General features: G+C 57.9%; 1 protein-coding gene across 2 annotated transcripts in view; it reads right to left on the bottom strand.

The window, feature by feature from the left end:
• Nucleotides 1-17,250, bottom strand: part of GRIK1 (glutamate ionotropic receptor kainate type subunit 1) — a 192,360-nt gene that overhangs the window by 9,781 nt on the left and 165,329 nt on the right. Inside the window, exons 13-16 of one of the 2 annotated variants that reach the window (XM_053657792.1) lie at nt 15,281-15,498; nt 5,513-5,738; nt 2,652-2,905; nt 1,226-1,375 (exon numbers count right to left, since the gene is read on the bottom strand). In XM_053657792.1, the coding sequence (XP_053513767.1) occupies nt 1,226-1,375; nt 2,652-2,905; nt 5,513-5,738; nt 15,281-15,498 (848 nt within the window). Of the gene's footprint in view, nt 1-1,225; nt 1,376-2,651; nt 2,906-5,512; nt 5,739-15,280; nt 15,499-17,250 lie in introns of those variants that run through there. The other variant, XM_053657793.1, reaches the window with a different exon arrangement.

Here is a 17,250-nt window from a genome sequence, read left to right as displayed (position 1 = left end):
GAGAACTGTGTTTGGGGGACCGCTTCCCATCAGAAGGAACCCCATCAGGGAGACAAAGGGCAGCTGATCGCGATTTGGGGGGAGATGAAAAGCCTATCCCTGCCCGGCTCCCCGTGGGGAGGAAACAGCCCCCCACCCGGGTGAGTGGGAGGGGCCGCCCAGGCAACTCCGAGAGCAGGTGCAGCACGAAGCTGCAGAGGTCCCCGGCGAAGGTGGGTGGGGGTCCTCTCACCCGTGGTCTCCCCCTTGCCCTCCTCCCTGTGCACTTGGGGTGAGTGAACAATGGCCAGGCAGCCAGAGAAGCCGGTGTGGTCATGGTGATGCTCAGGGAAGGCCGGACCAGAGCCCCGTCTGTGCTGGAGGGATGGACGGACAGATGACACCACATGTGTGGGGGAGGCGCTCCTCCGAGCAAAGCGTGGGCGGGTCGGCAGAGCAAGAGGTCTCTGCGTGCACCCCAGCTCAGCGAGCGCTGGCGCTTGCTCGGAAGAGCTCCCAGCGGAAAGACCTGCAGGTCCTCCGAGATGCGGGCAGGCGGCTGCCGAGGCTCTACTGGCAAACGTTACTTGAAAGGGTGGTGCTGATGAACTTCTGCCCCGGGCTCCTTCTGGACCGGGCGGTGCCGAACGCAGCCGGTGGTCCGAGACACCAGGTTTCATTTCATTCCCGTTTTCTGGAGCACATTTTTGAATCTTTAAAATCTGAGACATCTTTGGGTCTTTGTCTAAATAACACATTTTAAACAGTGAAATAGATTTGAATTAAAAATTAAGGTTGGTACAGAGTTACAATGAAAATAAAGGACTTCGGGTTGTTGGAAACCGTGTGACTCGACAGAACACTTGGGACAGAAAGTAGGAATCCGGGAAAAAGGTTCACAAAGACGAAAAACTGCCCAGATTAGCATCTTCTTGTCCTGCTCTGCGCGGTTGAAAGTCTGAATCGACTTTTTTTCATGAGGAAACAGCTGTTTGCTTTCAATGCATGAAGACGGAACTAAGATAAGTTGATGGTCTGGCAGATTCTGCAAATACGCGTCTTGGAGGCCGCAGGCCCCTAATGTCCCATCTGTCTCCAGCTCGCGGAGCTGGACGCCCACTGCACACGGGTTTTGCTGTCTTAAAGGGACAGGGACTTGCGGCTCTTCATGCTTCGTGGACCCAGAGAGCGTCGACAGCGTCAGCTGCACAAGACCACTCTACCGGGAGCACCTTTTTTAAACCAATCACACCGTGTGAACGGAGGACTGTGTCTGCACCCCTCTCTCCTCTCGGACTGATCTGCCACATCCCACCTCCGTAGACAAAGTGGTCCCAGAAGTGGAGTTGGGTGGGTGGCTTTGCTTACACTGCGGTCCGTGCAAAAAACAAAAAGGCTTGCATGCAAAAGAAATGAGAAAAGAAATATGGAAAAATGAGTAAATCAGATGCAAAAATGAGCGTTTCAATGAAAATGCAAATCGAACGAAGCCGGCAACACGAGAAGCACATTAAAGCAGGACACATACAGGCTTTCACTTGTCGACTCAGTTGCACAGAACAAGGCACCTTGAGAGCAAATCGGAAGTTCAGACAAAGCAGACCAGCCCGCCCTCCCTTCGGTGAAAGACCGTTTCTCTCACAGGGTCTCGGGAGGGGTGTCAGTGCCCTCACAGTTGCCTGGTGACTTGGGGAGCCTGTTCGTGGTGAAGCCGGGTCACCCTAGGTCATCAGCTTTGGGACCCCAGGGGGAGCCCCCAGGACCAGGACGTGAGGCTGGTGTGAGATCAGCTGTCAGCACTGGCCCTGCGTTTGCAGGGCCCAGAGCGTAACCAAGACTGGGGCCCTTGCCCTGAATCACTGAGGGTTTTAAGACTGACAGCTGAGCATCAGGCCAGCCCTGCTGCCCAGAGCTGGTGTCTCAGGATCCCAGCAACGCCTCGGTGCGAGGGGCGGCCCCTGCTGGTGCGAGGGCGCGAGTCGGCGCTGTTTCTCTCTGCACATTTAGGAGGGAGCGAGCCCTCCTCACAACCAGTGTTCAGACGGGCGTGCGCTCCGGTTTCCGTCAGAAACAGACTGGACGGGCAGAAGTGGCTGGCTGCCCAGACCAACCGTGACCCTGAATGTCATCGGGAGAGGCAGTCTCTCACGCACCTCATTGTCGTTTCAGGTTGCCGATCGGGTTTCTGGCAATAAAATTTGGTGAACTGACTTTTATAACTACACGTTGATAGAGTTAAAGGCCAGTTTCAAAATACCGTTGATACCTTTATATAAACTGCTCTGCTCCAGTGTGTGGGCTCCGCACCCACACTTGGGGGCAGTGACATGTCTCTCTGCGACCTGTCTGTGTCTCTGCCGGTTTGGGGCCTGTCTCTTCCCGCTCTGCCTGACGAGCCCGTGAGCGGGAGAGACGACGCGTCTGGGCCGCTGCACTGCCGCGCCCACGAGCAGGAGCCGGGCTTCGCGGGCACCGCGCTGCTCTGCCTGTGTCACCGAGTGAGAGACAGGGCTGCGTGTTCAGCAGCGCCTGCGAGGGGCTCAGTGGCCCTCGGCTCTACCTGGGCAGTGGCTCCTCCAGGCACCTAGTTTGATGGCCCGTCACTGAAGCGGGCACGTGTCCCGGCAAGGTCCCCGGACTCAGCACACACGGCCCGGCAGGGAGGCACTCACCTGCTCCACGTCGCCGCTGCTCCTGCGCGACTTGTACATGAACTCCCCGATGGCCACGAACACGGAGAGGACCAGCCCGGCGGCCAGGACGATGAAGATGCCGCCGATGTTCTCCACGCCCAGCGCGCTGGCCTCCTTGCCGTCCTCCTCGGGGCAGCCGCTGCCGCGCCACCACTTCTCCTTCATCATGTGCAGCTTCCCCTCCTCCTGCAGCTGCAGGATGGCGATGGTGATCTTGTCCCGGTAGGGCGAGCCTGGGGGCAAGGTCACCGCGGGTTGGAGGAGGCCCGGCGGGGGGCTGTCTCAGAGGACATGCGGCCCACGTGCTGGTGGCCAAGGGCACGGGGGGGGGAGGGGTGTTGACAGGCCGGGAGGCTCTCCTGTCCAACTCTCTGTCCTCTAAGTGAGGAAAGCTGAGCTGGGACCTCGGGGCCGGACCTCTGCGCTGGGGAGCTTTTCAGGAGTCTTTCCCCACATGAGGGGGTCTGGTCGCTTCAATTCTGCTCTTTGCAGGCTGCTGGTTGTCTGATATTGTGACCGCCTGGCCAGAGGACACTCGGGTCACCTCCTCTCCCCCCCGGGGAGCAGCCGACACTCCCCAGTCTCCGTCACAGTCCAGGCTGTGGACCATGGCCCGTCTCAGCCTCGGGGTCCTACCGTGACTCACTGTCCTCCCCACACCACCCTCTGCTCTGGCCCTTTCCCCAGCCGCCCAGCAGGACGGTAAGGAGCTCCCAGCCCCGGAATGGTGGGACCCCAGTTTGAGGGGCTTGGGTCCCCGGCTGCTTGGGTCCCAGGCTCTTTCAGTCCACATAGGACTGTGACAAGGTCAAGAAATAGAAACTGACGGCGTGAGACACTGAGAAATGGCAGCTGTCGGTTACAGGAGTAGTCTGTACTGGCTAATGCACCTGCTGGTTAATGTGCTGTTCAGAGTAGGTTTTGATTAACTCAAAGGTCTGACAAAATTCACTGTTTGGAAAATTTGCAAGGACGTTATTGATATTATTTATACTTTATATTCCAGTAATGCCACAGAACTTTTAGGCTAGAGAGCACCCACGTTGGCCTGCAGCTACGCTTGCCCGACCCTGGGTCCCCATGTGCATTCAAAGGGAGCTGGGAAACGCAGGTGAACTTCAGTTACTCGGTTTGTCCTCGGGTGTTAGGAGTCTCTGTGTGCATGTCTTCTACTTAGTAGGAAAATTGCTTGTTAGCAAACTTTAAAGCTCTTCTTGGTAGAAACGGAATGGCAAACAAACCCCCAGAAAACCGCAAACAGAAAAATGCGGCATCAGAACCAGAAGTCTCAGGACCATGCAGTCCAGTCCCCTGAGTTTAGAGTGGAAGGGGCCTGGTGAGTGGCAGTCACGGTCATCGGCAGAGTCAGTAAGTCCATTCCCTTCACTTCGCCGCCGGCGTGGTCTCCGCCCCGTGCGCGCCCACCCCAAGCTCTGCCTGTAACATTCTCCTGTCAAAGTCAGAAAAGCGGGGGGTTTTAACGGTTCACGTTCACTATTGTTTTTTGTTTTTCTTTTTACCCAAGACTTCCCAGAGTCATTGTCAGCACTCAGACTCAAACTTAAACGAAAAGCCAAGTGTTTTCTAGTTAGATTGAGGCCTGTCGGTTAGGAGTGTGGGTTTTCAGTGGGAAAATTGCTCTGCAAAGCCGATGACAAGATCCTGGCTGCTGGCTTGGCCGCCCCAGGGCAGCGGTCAACAGCAGCGCCCAGAGCCCCAGCGCTCGAGAGCTGGGAAGGGCGGAGATGAGGTGCCACCCGGCGGGCGCTCCTTCCCCAAGGGCTGTCCAGGCTCTGTTTCAGGTCGTCTCCAGGGATGGGGACGTCCCGGCTCCCGGGAGCCTGTGGAGGCCTCGCCTGCTCCGTCCTCCCGAAGTTTCATCTTCCATCCCTCAGAAGGCACCTTCCAGGGTTCCTGCCCTGGGGGTCTTTCAGAAGCAGAGTCTGCACTTCTGCACGTCTGTGACCCCCGACCCCACCCATCTCGGACGGTTGGGCAGAGCCTGGAGCCCGCGTGGACTCGGCCAGGTGGGACCAGAGGCCGCAGAGTCCCTCACACCCGTGTCTGCCTCGGCCTCTGTCTTCGCCGCTGCTGCATGGCACGGGGCCGACTCCTCCGCGTCCCTGGACACCTGCAGGCGTCGCTCACCGGCCGCCCTGACGAGCCGCTGGTCTCGGCCAGCCCGTCCGGCAGCCCCTCGTGAGTCTGTCCGGCAGACATCTCCCCAGGGACCTGCTCCGGGTTCGGTTTAAGGGCACGGCAGGTCTGCAGCCACTAGGGCAGGTTCCTGCGTGGGCTTCCTCTCACCCGGGGCCGGGGGCTCCCTGGCTTCGAGCCCCGCGTGTCCGAGTGTGGGCGGGCTTGGCAAACGCAGTGTTTGAGTCTCATGGCGGATGGAACCGGCGTCGGGCCTGAGCAGATGACACTTTAACCTTTGTCCTCGGTCTTTGAAGTCTGCAGCTTTGTTTTTCCATCCGTGGGCATGGGAACTCAGCCCTTCAACTTCTGTCATCTATTTGCATCATTAATTTTGTTATACTTTAATACAGTTTAAGGCAGGAAAATACATAGATGTGTATAGGCACTGAAGAAAATAACGTCTAGAAAGTTAATTAGAAGGTATTCTTCTGAAAGATATTTGGGGTAAAAAAGTCTGCGGACTCCAACAGATACCTCGTGGTAGAACCTGGGAGAAATGGGGAGTTCGGAGCTTGGTGCGATGTCTGGGAACTGCCCATTCGGAACCCGCCTCTGATCCACACGGGCATCTCCCGTGGGCGTCCGTCCCTCGCAGCCTGGGAGCCCCTGGGGCGTGGCCGCACCCTCCCGGCCCCTCTCACCTATGGGCGTGCCCACGCCGTAGCCCTTGGAGTCGATGAGGCCCCCGATCTGGGTGAGGTTGCAGTCCCTCTGCGTGGCGTACTCGATGCTGGTGGACTCCATGAGCAGCGCGTAGTCCGTGGCCAGCACCCGCTGGATGCCCTCCTCGCTGTTCCGCACCAGGGCCGTCTGCGGCCGGCTGCTCATGAACGCCCACATCTTCTCGTAGGTGGATATCCTGGACTTCTGTGGGGAGAGGGGCGGGAGGGGCTGAGAAGGGCGTCCGGGCCGCGCACTTCCCAGGGGCTCCCCTGCAGGGGAGGTGCTCTGTCTCAGGGAGGAAGCCGATAGGCACGGTCCTGGGATGGCTGGGGGCTGAGAGGATCCCCCTTTGCTGCAGGGAGGGGCTTGCTGGCGCGTGGGGGCCGCTGAGAAAACAGAGACCTTGGCTGGCTGGGAAGACGTGGGCTGGAGGTCCTGGTGGGGATTCATCTGGGGAAGAACCGCATTCCTGAGAGCATCTGCCTAAGGACTTCCAGTGCTCAGAGTGGGTCCGCGAGGCCCCCGGGCTCCCCTGGGCTGGACTCAGGGGCTCCCTTTCCTTTCACCCCATCACCTGTCCCTTCGCAGGGTGGCTGAGTCACAGGCCTGACCCGCCTGGACTGGCAAGGCCCCGGGGTGGGCGCCATGCCCCCTTGGCCCCCGCTCTTCCCTGTCCCCGAAACCCGAGGCTGCAGGGCTCTGCTCAGTGAAAATTCCCATCAGAAGGCTCCTCTGACGGTGCTTACGTGCCCCACGTGCTTGATTTTTAATTTCTAGGTAACGAAGGGGGAATGTTTGATTTCACAGTGCCCATGCTTTCGTCTTTTCCCTTGTTCTTCGCTTTTTGGATTTAACGTTAAACCCCACATGTGGTGTACACTGCACTGCCTCACTGGCTTCTCTCTCCCTTAAAACACACCCCTAATCTCCCTACTGCTCAGCCAGGGACTCTCTGTCCTTCAGAACAGCGATCTGTGCTTAGCCTCTCACGGTCCACTGTCGCTGGGACCCTGCCCCAGTTGTCCTCTGACCGTGTCTGCACTTGCACCAGCACGCCCCTCCCCTCACTGGGGAGATGGGAGGCTTGACGGGGTTCTGACAGCCTGCACCCCCGCCCCCCACTGGCTCTCACCCCCAGACACGGCGCACCCACCAGGCAGCTTTGCGGCTGGCACAGCCGTGTCCCCTCGGGAGGGCAGACGGCTGCAGATGGGACTCAGGCTCCGGAGGCAGAGGGCAGGGCTGTGGGACCTCGTCTTCCGTGGTGGCCCGACCTCCCCGGGGCTCCCCGGGCTCCTGCCTCCGTTTAGGACCGGGATCAGTGCTGTTGGCTTTGTGAGTTGGGGAGGACCGATGGCTTTATTTCGGTGTGAGACACCGAAGAGCTCGGCCTCTTGAGACGAACAAATTTCCATGAGCAGCGTCTCCCAGATTCCGGGGTTTGCGGGGGCCACTCTCGCCACTGGGCCCCGTGAGCTCTGGACCCCAGAGGCCCCTGTGGGTCTGGGCGCTGTCTCCATGTCAAGGCAGGTTTCGGGGCACAGTCCATGCGCCACCTGTTGGGTGGCTCAGCCTGTGACGTCGGTCCGACGAGGCTCAAGTTGTGACAAAGAGCTACTGGTACAAGCGCAGGGAGGTCCGTTCGCCGCTCGGCGCGGTGGGGAAAGCCGTTTCCCTGCCAGGGCCCCGCCGCACGGAGAGAGCGTTTCCTTAGGGGTATGGAGCTTCGAGCTGTTGGACTTCGGGACCCGGTTTGTCACCCGGCCACTGGGAAGGGGACGGAGGTGTCGGTACAGAAGGTTTGGGGGCTTCATGAAGGTGATGGCGCTGGTCGGCGTCAGAGCTGACACTGGACCCAGGACCCCTGCGGCTGGTTCGGGGCTGTCCTGCCGACTTGGGCAGGTGGGTGTCTCTGTTGCCAAACCTTTTTAAGGAATGATCTTCATCTTATTTGTTCTACCAGGGACACGCGTGGACTCACGTCGGTGCAAACTAGGAGTCAGCCTCCGCGCCAGGTGTCCCACGAAACACCTGTGTGTTCTGGGTATTTGGTCCGTGGGAGGACGGAAGGCCGCTGGTGACAAGTGCATTTGAGGTGAGGAGGCAGAGCCCGGGGGGCCCTTTCGTTCCTCCCGCACTGGAAGGAAGGCCGTGGAAGGACCCCGCTTGGGACCCCGGGCCTGCTCTTCAGCCTGCCAGGTGTGGCCCTCGTGTCGCCTGCTGTCCTTCCCTTCAGCCCGAGGCAGGCCCGTCTGTGGTCCCGCCCAGGTGGCCAGCATTTGGCTCGGGCAGACCTGACACCACGTGGGCCCTGTAGGTCGCCTACACCTGGGACATGCTGCCCACGCCCCACGCGGCGGGCACCCCACAGAACCAGGGCCACCAGAGCACTTCCGCACCATCACGGCCTGGGGACGCCGGCTGATGCGAGCGTCACCCACACTCGGTGGCACTGCCCTGTGGGCCTGCAGCCATGTGTGGAACTCGGCCCCGTCCGCTTCTCCCGCGGGGGGTGGGAGCCGTCTGGGTCTGAGCCCCGGGCAGTGCCGGGAGAGACGGCCACCGGGCTGACCGGCCCTGCGGCTGCAGGGGCATGGCACCCGCTTGGCGAGGAAGCCTTCTCTCAGTGGGGGATGCGCGTGGCCCAGCTGAAGGCACAAGGACAGGTCTCGGTTCCTTTGACCTTCTCCTGCCACTCTCGCTCCACCCGACAATGGCGAACAGACTCAGCAGGACAGAGGACAGTGCCTTCCGCTTCCATCCCGCGTTCCCCCGCACCACCGACGGAGTTTGTGGTGTGGGCCCCGTGCCCCTCCCTGCCAGGGACCGTGGGCTGCCGGGGAAGACGCAGCAGGGAGCTAAGGAGGGCATTTCCCGCAGTTAGGGACATCCGGGACCCGCTCTTGGGGACGGGGAGTTTTCTACCCCTGAAAACCCGCAAGGACGTCGTGGTCGGATGAGAGTCACTGAAGGACGTCCGCCCAGCAGGCCAGTGTTTCACGTGGGCGGCGTGGGGCCCAACCTCCGAGCCGGAGGCCGTGCCGGTCAGCGAGGGAGCCGGGGCAGGGTCCACCTCCTTCCCCTCAGTCCTGGGCGGTGTCCACCTCACGCTGTGTTCTGCCCTGTTTGTTTTTTGTTGGGTCAAAAAGTACTATTTTGGGGGTAGTTAAATTAGATTTATTTCTTCTTGAATAGATTTTCCATGTTTAGTACAAAACTTAGGGATCCTTAAAAATAGGAGCATACTTCATGGAAAATTGTCACGAGTGTGAAAAGTCCGGGCCAACTCTTTGAATGACAGTCCAGATGTGTTTTTGCTCCCACATCTTCTGCGGTTTCAGCTACTTTGCTGTCGGTAACGCCAGTTTAAAAAACAGAAACAGTGGCCGCCTCTGGTTTCATTGCAAGGGTCGAAGGTTAATTAGAACGTTTGTCAAGTGCACTGAGCTCCTTAGCCAAAGTCACGGAAACCAATAGGACTCATTTATTAATCTGAAGTCATCAGCTTTTTTTAAATCCTGGAAGGGCATCATGTTGAAATAAACTCATTTTGTCTTTAAGCTGATTATGTGGCCATGCTGATGCTGGCGAACGTTACTGGCAAAGGATCAGTAGCTTTTCATCTAAAATCCGTTACAAGGGAGCGTCACTGGATGGCCACGGCTTATTCCCCATAACGCCTGCAAGGCCAGCCCCCAGGGGGCGCTGTGCAGCGGGTCCGTGAGCGCCTGCAGGCTGCCGATTGCCGAGGGCGGGGACAGCAGCACCTGCCGGGGGTCCTGAGTGCCGGGCGCCGCTCTGAGCACTCTGCGTGGGTTATAGTCTTCACAGGCCCGCACGGGCAGGGTGCCGTTATAGTTTCTTCTCTGCTGGAAGAAGCGGTGCAGCCAGGATCCGGCCCCAAGAGGGGGTCAGAGTCCCCGCACACAGAGCGTCCCCCTCGGGCCTGGTCCTTGGGCCGTGTCGACCTCAGCCACTTCCCTGAGCGGCCACTGCAGCAGCGGCTGTGGCCTCTTCCACTGCAGCAGCGGCTGTGGCCTCTTCCGCGGCCGCCGGAGCCGCCGTGATGCTCACGGTCGTCCCACGACACGAAGGAACGAGTCACGTGGCTTCGGGCAACTCACGCTTGTTCAGACAAAAAAGTAGACCGTGTTTTAGGAGGTCCCGCAGTCGTTGCCGACAGTGGGTAGTGTTGCGCGTGGCTCTGCTGTTTCCAGCTGCGGGGCTTCGGGGGCGGCAGGGAATGCGGCAGCGCTGCGCGTGCGCACTCTCAGGCCGACAGAGGCTCCGTCTCACGAGTCTGTCCTCCAGCATCCGGTCCTCACTCAGATGCGCCTGTTACCGCCGGTCTGCGCAGCAAGGGGCCGGGGCTCGTGCACGGAAGATGCGCGGCCCCGTCCTGCGGTCGGATGAGTGCGCAGTACTGCAGACCAGTGGGTCGGAGGACTTAACGTTCATACTTGTAGAGCCATGTTTATTCACTTACTTTCACACATCTCCTTCATCCTACACACATACCCTTCTGGGCAGATTACTGATATTTGATCTTGGTTATCTTATCAAAGGTGATCTTATAAATACAGTAAATATATCCATATTGAACAAATAAAATGCCAGAAACAATTACACTGAAAAATCTTCCACATACTATTACTTTAAAATCTTCTGATTTAAGAAAACCTTAATATCAACCAAAGATGTGGAAATTACTATGTAGAAATCCAAGCTTGTGAAGTAGATACATCAGAGGTGAGCAGTCGCCTTAAAAACCACCATTTCCTGGAACACATGAGCACTCGTATCACGTCATTAAGTAACGACAGCTCTCACAGTGCTTTACACACGATCCAACACACAGAAACCACTGTGCAGGAGCCAACATTCAGGGAAAGACCGAGGCGGCTCCACGGGGCCTCTCCCACATCACGCGTGACACGGCCGCCACAGCTGATGTGCTCTGGTCCTGACCTGGGAGAAAGGGCGTTTGCAGAGTCTCCAAGGTTTGGAGAATGCACCTGCCCCCTTTGAACAGTTGCCCCGTGGGTCATACCCCTTGGCTAAGACATCTCTCGAGTTTCCCTTTTGGGGATAAAGGTCAGTCTGTTATGGATGACACTCCTGGCTTCGAATTAGGTCGACCTTGGCTGACCTTGTGGGTTCCTTCCCAGCTGCATGCACTTTGGCCTCTGGGGGCGTCACACCGCAGACACTGATGGTGACACGGGCTGATGCCTGGAATGCGAGCGAACAGGCCTTAGCGAACTGCGCCGCCTCACGTGGGAGGGTTGAGAACCGTGTCGCTCCTTCAGTGGCCGTTTCCGCCCGAGACCCGCCCCCCACGTGGCTCTTTGCTTCCGTCCCACCGGTCCGCTGCTCGGGCACTTCTGTGAAATGTCTTCTGGGTGGACGACTGCACCCAGCCCTCCCTGGGAGGAGGCTGTAGAGGCGAGACAGCTGAGTCCCCATACATGCCAGGCCAGCAACGACACGTCCGTTAGGGCTCAACCTGTCCCCCCAGGTCATTCAGGCTGACCTGTCACCTAACCCCTGTGAGCTTCTGGGTTCGGTCTGATAGGACGGGGAGTTGCTGCAGAGCTCGTTCTCCCAGGAAGTGTTTCTCCCACCACGGCCTCGTAGCCAGTGCGCTCTCCGAGACCCCTGATGCACCCACCGCAGCTGCGCACCACACATGCCCGCCGATCCCACTGGGCACCGACTGCTCAGGCCCATGACACTTGTCTCTCTGGAGCTGCTCAGGTCTTCAAGTCCCGCACACAACTTATGCCTTTCCCCCCTATGGTGCCAGCCTGGTCTCCCGCAGATCCGGGGAAAAATCTGTGCAGCTGAATTAAGTGAAGGGCCACAGCCTGCCCCGCGCTGATGTCTGGGGCTCCCCGCCCTGCCACCGGGAGGTCTGGTTGTGGGAACAGTGGGCCCCAGGCAACCTCCAGCAGAGCTGAGAGGCCAGCAGAGTTCCTATCGTGCTGTTGACTAATATCCTCCCCAGAAGACCAACAGGAGAAAGTTTGCAGAACTTCCTCTTAAATGATGTCTCCTGGAGTTCTGAAATGTGAATACGCAGACTTTAAAGAGTCCATCAACTCGTTAATGGTGCGACAAAGAGAACCCAGCAGGCCCCTGGCACTGGGAGAAATTCCGGAAACAGGTCTCTGGACTGTTGTTGAAACACTCCGCCCTCTTCAGCCTCATCCTTCCTGCTGGTCTCGCCCGGGGTGATGGTGTCTTTTGACCACACGGGCCACATTATCTACGTCATGCAGACTGCGAAGGCTGCCAACCTCAAGGGAAGCTCTTGGTTAACGCGCATCCCTCACTGTGGGGCGGTGACCCCCAAACCCAGAGTTGTTCTCTTCTCTATGGACAGTGTGGGCTGGGGTCTCGGCTGTCCGACGAGGCCTTGTGAGCGTCTGGGGGGCTGAGTTTGGGGTTGCACCCTGGCTCTCCGTGTCAGCAGGGTCCCTGGGATCCGCGTGGCCGCTCCACACACAGGCGGCCCCGTGAAGGAAGCCACCGCCGCGACCTTGACCTTGACCCCGACTTGGCAGAGCCTCTCCGGATGCACATGGCAGGAGTGGAACCTCATCTGAACTATTTCTTTAAAACTAAGTTTCTGTTTTTATTTCAGGTTGAAAATCCAATATCCCAGATATGAACTCTGAGGGCACACTCTGCAAGAACTGCCAATTTTGCAAAGAAAGGTCAATGGATTTTGATTGAGATTTTAGCGAGCATTTTTCTGGCCACGTTGTTCAAGCAGACACGTCACTAAAAGCATCACAGAGGCCAGTGGGGGGATTAGCAATTCTGTTTGTTCACGGTTCCGGTAATTGCTATAGGCCTGTCCTCCCTGAAACTGCTGACTTCATTTGAAGCTGTAAGACAATGTAGAATCAACTTGAAAGCGAAGAGACAATCTCTGCCAACGGGACACACACACATGCATATTTCTTCCAGGAACAAAAGCCCTTTGTCACGCTGTGTGAGATGAAGAGACGCTGCTTACGAGAAGCTCCCCTGCACCCGAGGGCAGGCCCGTGTGGGCCCTGGCAAGGGGTCGGATGTCAGGTTGGCTCTGGCAGATGTAGCTTTTCTTACTCACCCGGCAGCTCAGGAGAGGACGTGGTCCTCAGCGAAGAGGGGATGGGGGGCGTCCACGTGGAGCCAGGTCAGCATGGGCTCCGTGTGACTGTGACCGCTGTCACTTAGTGACATGGGGGTGGGGAGGCACCCAACACCTATGTGTCCCTCGTGGGGTCATCCAGTTCGAGGACCCTGAGTGGGGATCAGTCCCGCTGAGGCTTCCTGGTAGCCGGCCTTGCTCAGGGGTGGGGCGGGGAAACTAAGTCGGAATTAGTTCTTGTTCTTTTCTGAATAAATCCCCCTTTGATGAGTGGGGCTGCCGGGCTGCTGGGCCGCCAGCTACCTTGGAAACCGTGGAAGTTGGCCGAGGACTCTCTCCTGCACAGATCTCTGTCTGTGCCCCTACTTCGGGCAGAGTGCGCCCCCCACGTCCTTGTACTGAAGTTCACTCCCAAGGGGCCGGGAGGAGGAGGGCTGGCCCTTGGGGCGCTCAGGCCGTGGGAGCTGAGCCCCTGTGAAGGGAGTCAGCGCCCTGTGCCAGAGGCTCCAGAGGTCCCCTGGCCCCTTCCCCCTGTGGCCTGGGAGAGGCCCCGCCTGCTCACACCGGCTCCCTGGCTGCGGTCTCAGCTCTGCCTCTGGAGCCGTGGGAGGGGGCTGCCGGCTGGCCGGCCGTGTGGCCCCCTCCCCTGACAGAGTTCCCCGTCTGCGAACTCAGTTTGTTCATCTTCTGGAAACATCATCTGGGCGTCCACCGAGGGCCAGGCTCTGTTTTATGTCCTAGGAACGTCACGGTTGACAGAACAGACCAACTGTCTCCCCTCCAAGAGCTTGCCTTCTAGAACTTTCTGAAGTTTGAGCAAGTCCTGGCTCTTCCATGACCAGTTCTGCACATTTGGGCGGGATCTGGGAGGGGCCGTGCCCCACTGGTCACCACACGGTGGGGAGTGTGTTGGTGCTCCCCCCTTGGGCCATGTAAGGATGAGACGAGATGGTGCAGATGCAGAGCCCGGGATAGGGCGTGGCCCTGAGTCGGGGGCGTGGCCCTGAGTCGGGACATGTGAGCGGCTGTTCCCACGGTCATCCTGGGCCTGCCCTCGTGCAGTTTCCTCCCGAGATGCTTGTCACCAGGGATGCGAGGGCCCCACTCTGAAGATGCGTGGCAGTGGCACTGGGCTTCCGGTGGGTGCCCAGAGCAGGCGCCCGGGCGTGCACGGAGGCTCAGGAGCAGAAGTGCCCAGCGTGGGGCTGGAGGCGCGTGGTGGGCATGCAGGGGGCTCGTGGCAGCCTCTCCCGTGTCTGTTCCATCGGGAGGCACTAGGGTCTTCCCTGCTCCCACCTGCCCATGTCCTGGTGCGACAGGACTTTCTGGTGTCAGTGGACAAGCTGAGTCGCCTCAGATGTCTCTTCCGACTCAGATGCTTCGCCCGTTCTGCCTTGGCAGCGTCCCTGTGTCCCGTTTGCCTCGCAGGTGACTTTCCTGGTTTCTGACAAGTATGATGAACACTAGCTGGGGGTCACTCGGTTCTCCTCACAGCATCGACTTCAGAGTGGGACGAGCTTTCGGAAGCTCGTGGAGTCGATGTCATTGTCCTTAAAACACGTGTCCGGGGAAGAATGGTCACCACGCTTCTTCACACTCATGGAATCAGTGACAGATTGCTTAAAATGAAAGAAAATGTGTAAAGATCATCTGCTTAACGTAGACAAAAACCAAATCCTGCCTTTTTACCCTATTCTGCTTTTTTGACGAACCTCCTGGTGTAGTTCACTCTTATAGGAAGCTTTTACCGATCATTGTTGAGAGCAGATTTCCTGCACAGGTGACACCTGTTCCGGGAGCGGATGCTGTTGCGCCAGGAAAATGCCCCTTTTCTGCCCCCACCGTTTTGTTTCTGAATCAACAGTTGTCAGAAGTCTTCCCACTCAGTCCCTGGTGACAACTTTGTCTTTGGCACTTTGGGTCTCTTGACAAAGGTGTATTTACAGTTTCTTTTGGCCACAGTGGCTGTTCACTCCCCTGCTCCCCGGCCTTTTCCACCATCGCCTCATAAAGGAGGTTCCTGCCCGTCTCAGTCACTGACCACGTGTGTGACTCTGAGCAGACAGTGCGGCTGTGTTCTCCTCACGCGCAAAGCTAAGGGCTGAACCCGGTGATCTCGGAGGTGGCCTGCCGGCTCCAACACCCCCTGGACCTGTTGAAATCCCTTTTCCCCTCAGGAGCGACAGGATCGGAGACTCGGCGGTGTTAGAAGCTGAGCAGAGACGTGGTTCCCTCAGCTCCGGTGCTCTCACACCCCTGGCGGTCTGCCTTCCCAGAGAAGGTCTTTATTGGGGGAGGGGGGGTCCAAGCACCGGCGATCCATTCCTGGGCCTCAGACCAGGTTGTTTTGCTTTTTTGTTGTTTGTTTGTTTTCGGCCTAGCGGCGAGGCAGGGTACGGACGGCTGTGTTGCTGACCTGGGGCCTGCATGGTGCAGGGCGCGGAGGGACCAGAGAAAGGGCTGTGTGCCAGCAGTGGGGGCTCAGGGCTCCCTGGCGACTGGCCTGTGCCGTGAAAACGTTCCTGCTACAAAACAGACCCGTTCTGTCCGCACGCCCCGCCCCCAGCACCCAGTCACCTCTGGGGGTACCCTGTGGGTTTCCTACCTTGAAGAAGGTCATGGTGGAGCCGTCCTGGACCGCCCCGTACGCGATCCTGGTCTGCTTCGCCAGGTCATCCGCGGAGTCGATGGGTGACTCCATCCTCTCCACCGTCAGGAAGGCGGCCAGGTTGGCCGTGTAGGACGAGATGACGATGAGGGTGAAAAACCACCAGATGCCCCCGACGATCCTGGTGGACAGGGCCCTGGGCATCAGCTCCGACCCTGCGGGGGTCACAGGGCGGGGTCAGACGGAGCGGGCAGGAGTGGGAACTCAGACCCAGCCTAGTCTGGGGGACAGTGCGCTCTCGAGACATCGAGACTGTGGACCCATCAAGGACCTGCTCTCTGGGGGCAGGTAAAACTGGACCCCACTTATTTTTGTTAAAATTGTTATTTTTAAGACAATGAAGCCCAACTTGCAGGATCTTTTATCATCAGTCCCTGCTCCGCTTCAAGTGCAACTTACTGACATTGATGGTTCCGACCTTGAGATAGTCTATGTCCAGTTTGTAGAGTTAATTTAGCTGCTTTGTTCTGGCTGACAAGTCGATCGCCACTGCTGGCCTTTTACCCGTCCACACACGTCCTCCTGTGGGGGGGACAAGGCTCCAGGCCTCAGCACGGCCCTGCCGGCTTCGCCGCGCTGCCGTGTTCTGTTTCGGGTGAAGGGGGGTGAGAGCCTTTCCACAGGTGAGCGTGTCCTGCCGTCCCATGTGCCCCCCCATGGAACATGGGGCCTCACAAGTCCGGTTAGAGAGGGTGCAGGCAGACTCGGGAGTTGGTGACTCGATTTTTATTGTTCTGTGTTATTTTTATAGTCATAATTATTTTTTCTAATGTAGATTATTTGACTGAAAAATATATTCACTGAAAAGGCGTACTTTTGTCCTTACATTAAGTATTATTTCTCAGTCATACTTCAAAGACTGGCCGTTTCCCAGGTGAAAGGGGCCCTGCCTAGTGGAGTCGTTTTGGAGACCTCGGAGGACTCCTGGTTATGTGCAAAAGAACAAGCAGAGGCACTTGACGCGTTTACCCAGAACGCCTTTCTCCTTAAAGACGGGGTGTGCAGCCTACGCTCACAGAGAGGACAGACGGCTGCGATAATTCTCAGGCCTGAAACATTTGGTCAGACGGGGCTGCGGGGGCCTCGCAAACCCAGGAGGGGATTACAAGGGGCGGGAGGGGTACACGCAGAGCTCACTCTGGTGACACCCATGTGGGGGCTCATCCACTGGCCCGGAGTTCGGCCTCGGTTCTGAGCTTCGCACCCCTGTGAGCTGAGAGGCAGAACACAGTGTATGTGACCATTTAAAACACTCGAAGTTTAAGAATCCAAAGGGCTAAGCAGGGCAGGTGGACTACAGTGAAGAATTCTTCCACTATTCTGACTGTGTGTTTCAGAGTTTTGGAGCTAATGGTTTAAGAGAGAGAAGGAGGTTGGAGTTTAGCTGTCTACCAGTAAATGAGTTTATGCTCGTGTTTAATCTGTAGACAGACACACCCACTGCTCATGAAATCAAAAGCAGCCCCGGCTCTTGGTGAGCAGATCAAGGTGGACTGAGGCTTGGAATTCACGGGTGTGTCCTTGTGCACGAGTGAGGTTTGTGCTGGACGCCCTTCTAACGAGGTCCAAGGCTTCCCTGCGCGTCCGTTTCCTTCCGTTGCTTTTCTGCTGTTTGGATCTGGGTGTGGAATGTCACTGAGATTCGTAACAGTTTCCACTGAGCTGCCTCCGAGGCTTTGGCGAGATAGTTTGTTCCTGATGTTTTAATCTTTCGGTTTAATGGGATGCATGAGCCTGTGGGTGTGTTTACCACCCAAGGCCGCTGCCGGCCCCGCACCTAATTGATCTGGCAGCCTGGTGGCGCGCGGGGCTCCTTCAGAGCTGCAGTCAGGTATCGTTAAGATGCCATTTATGTCATAAGACAGCCATGGGCGAGTAGCGGAGGTAATAGATGTATTTTCTCGGCT

This window comes from Artibeus jamaicensis, unplaced genomic scaffold (assembly GCF_021234435.1).
Source record: "Artibeus jamaicensis isolate MK-2021 breed Jamaican fruit bat unplaced genomic scaffold, CSHL_Jam_final scaffold_474, whole genome shotgun sequence".
Taxonomy (NCBI): Eukaryota; Metazoa; Chordata; class Mammalia; order Chiroptera; family Phyllostomidae; genus Artibeus; species Artibeus jamaicensis.
This window is presented reverse-complemented; position numbering and strand designations above follow the sequence as displayed.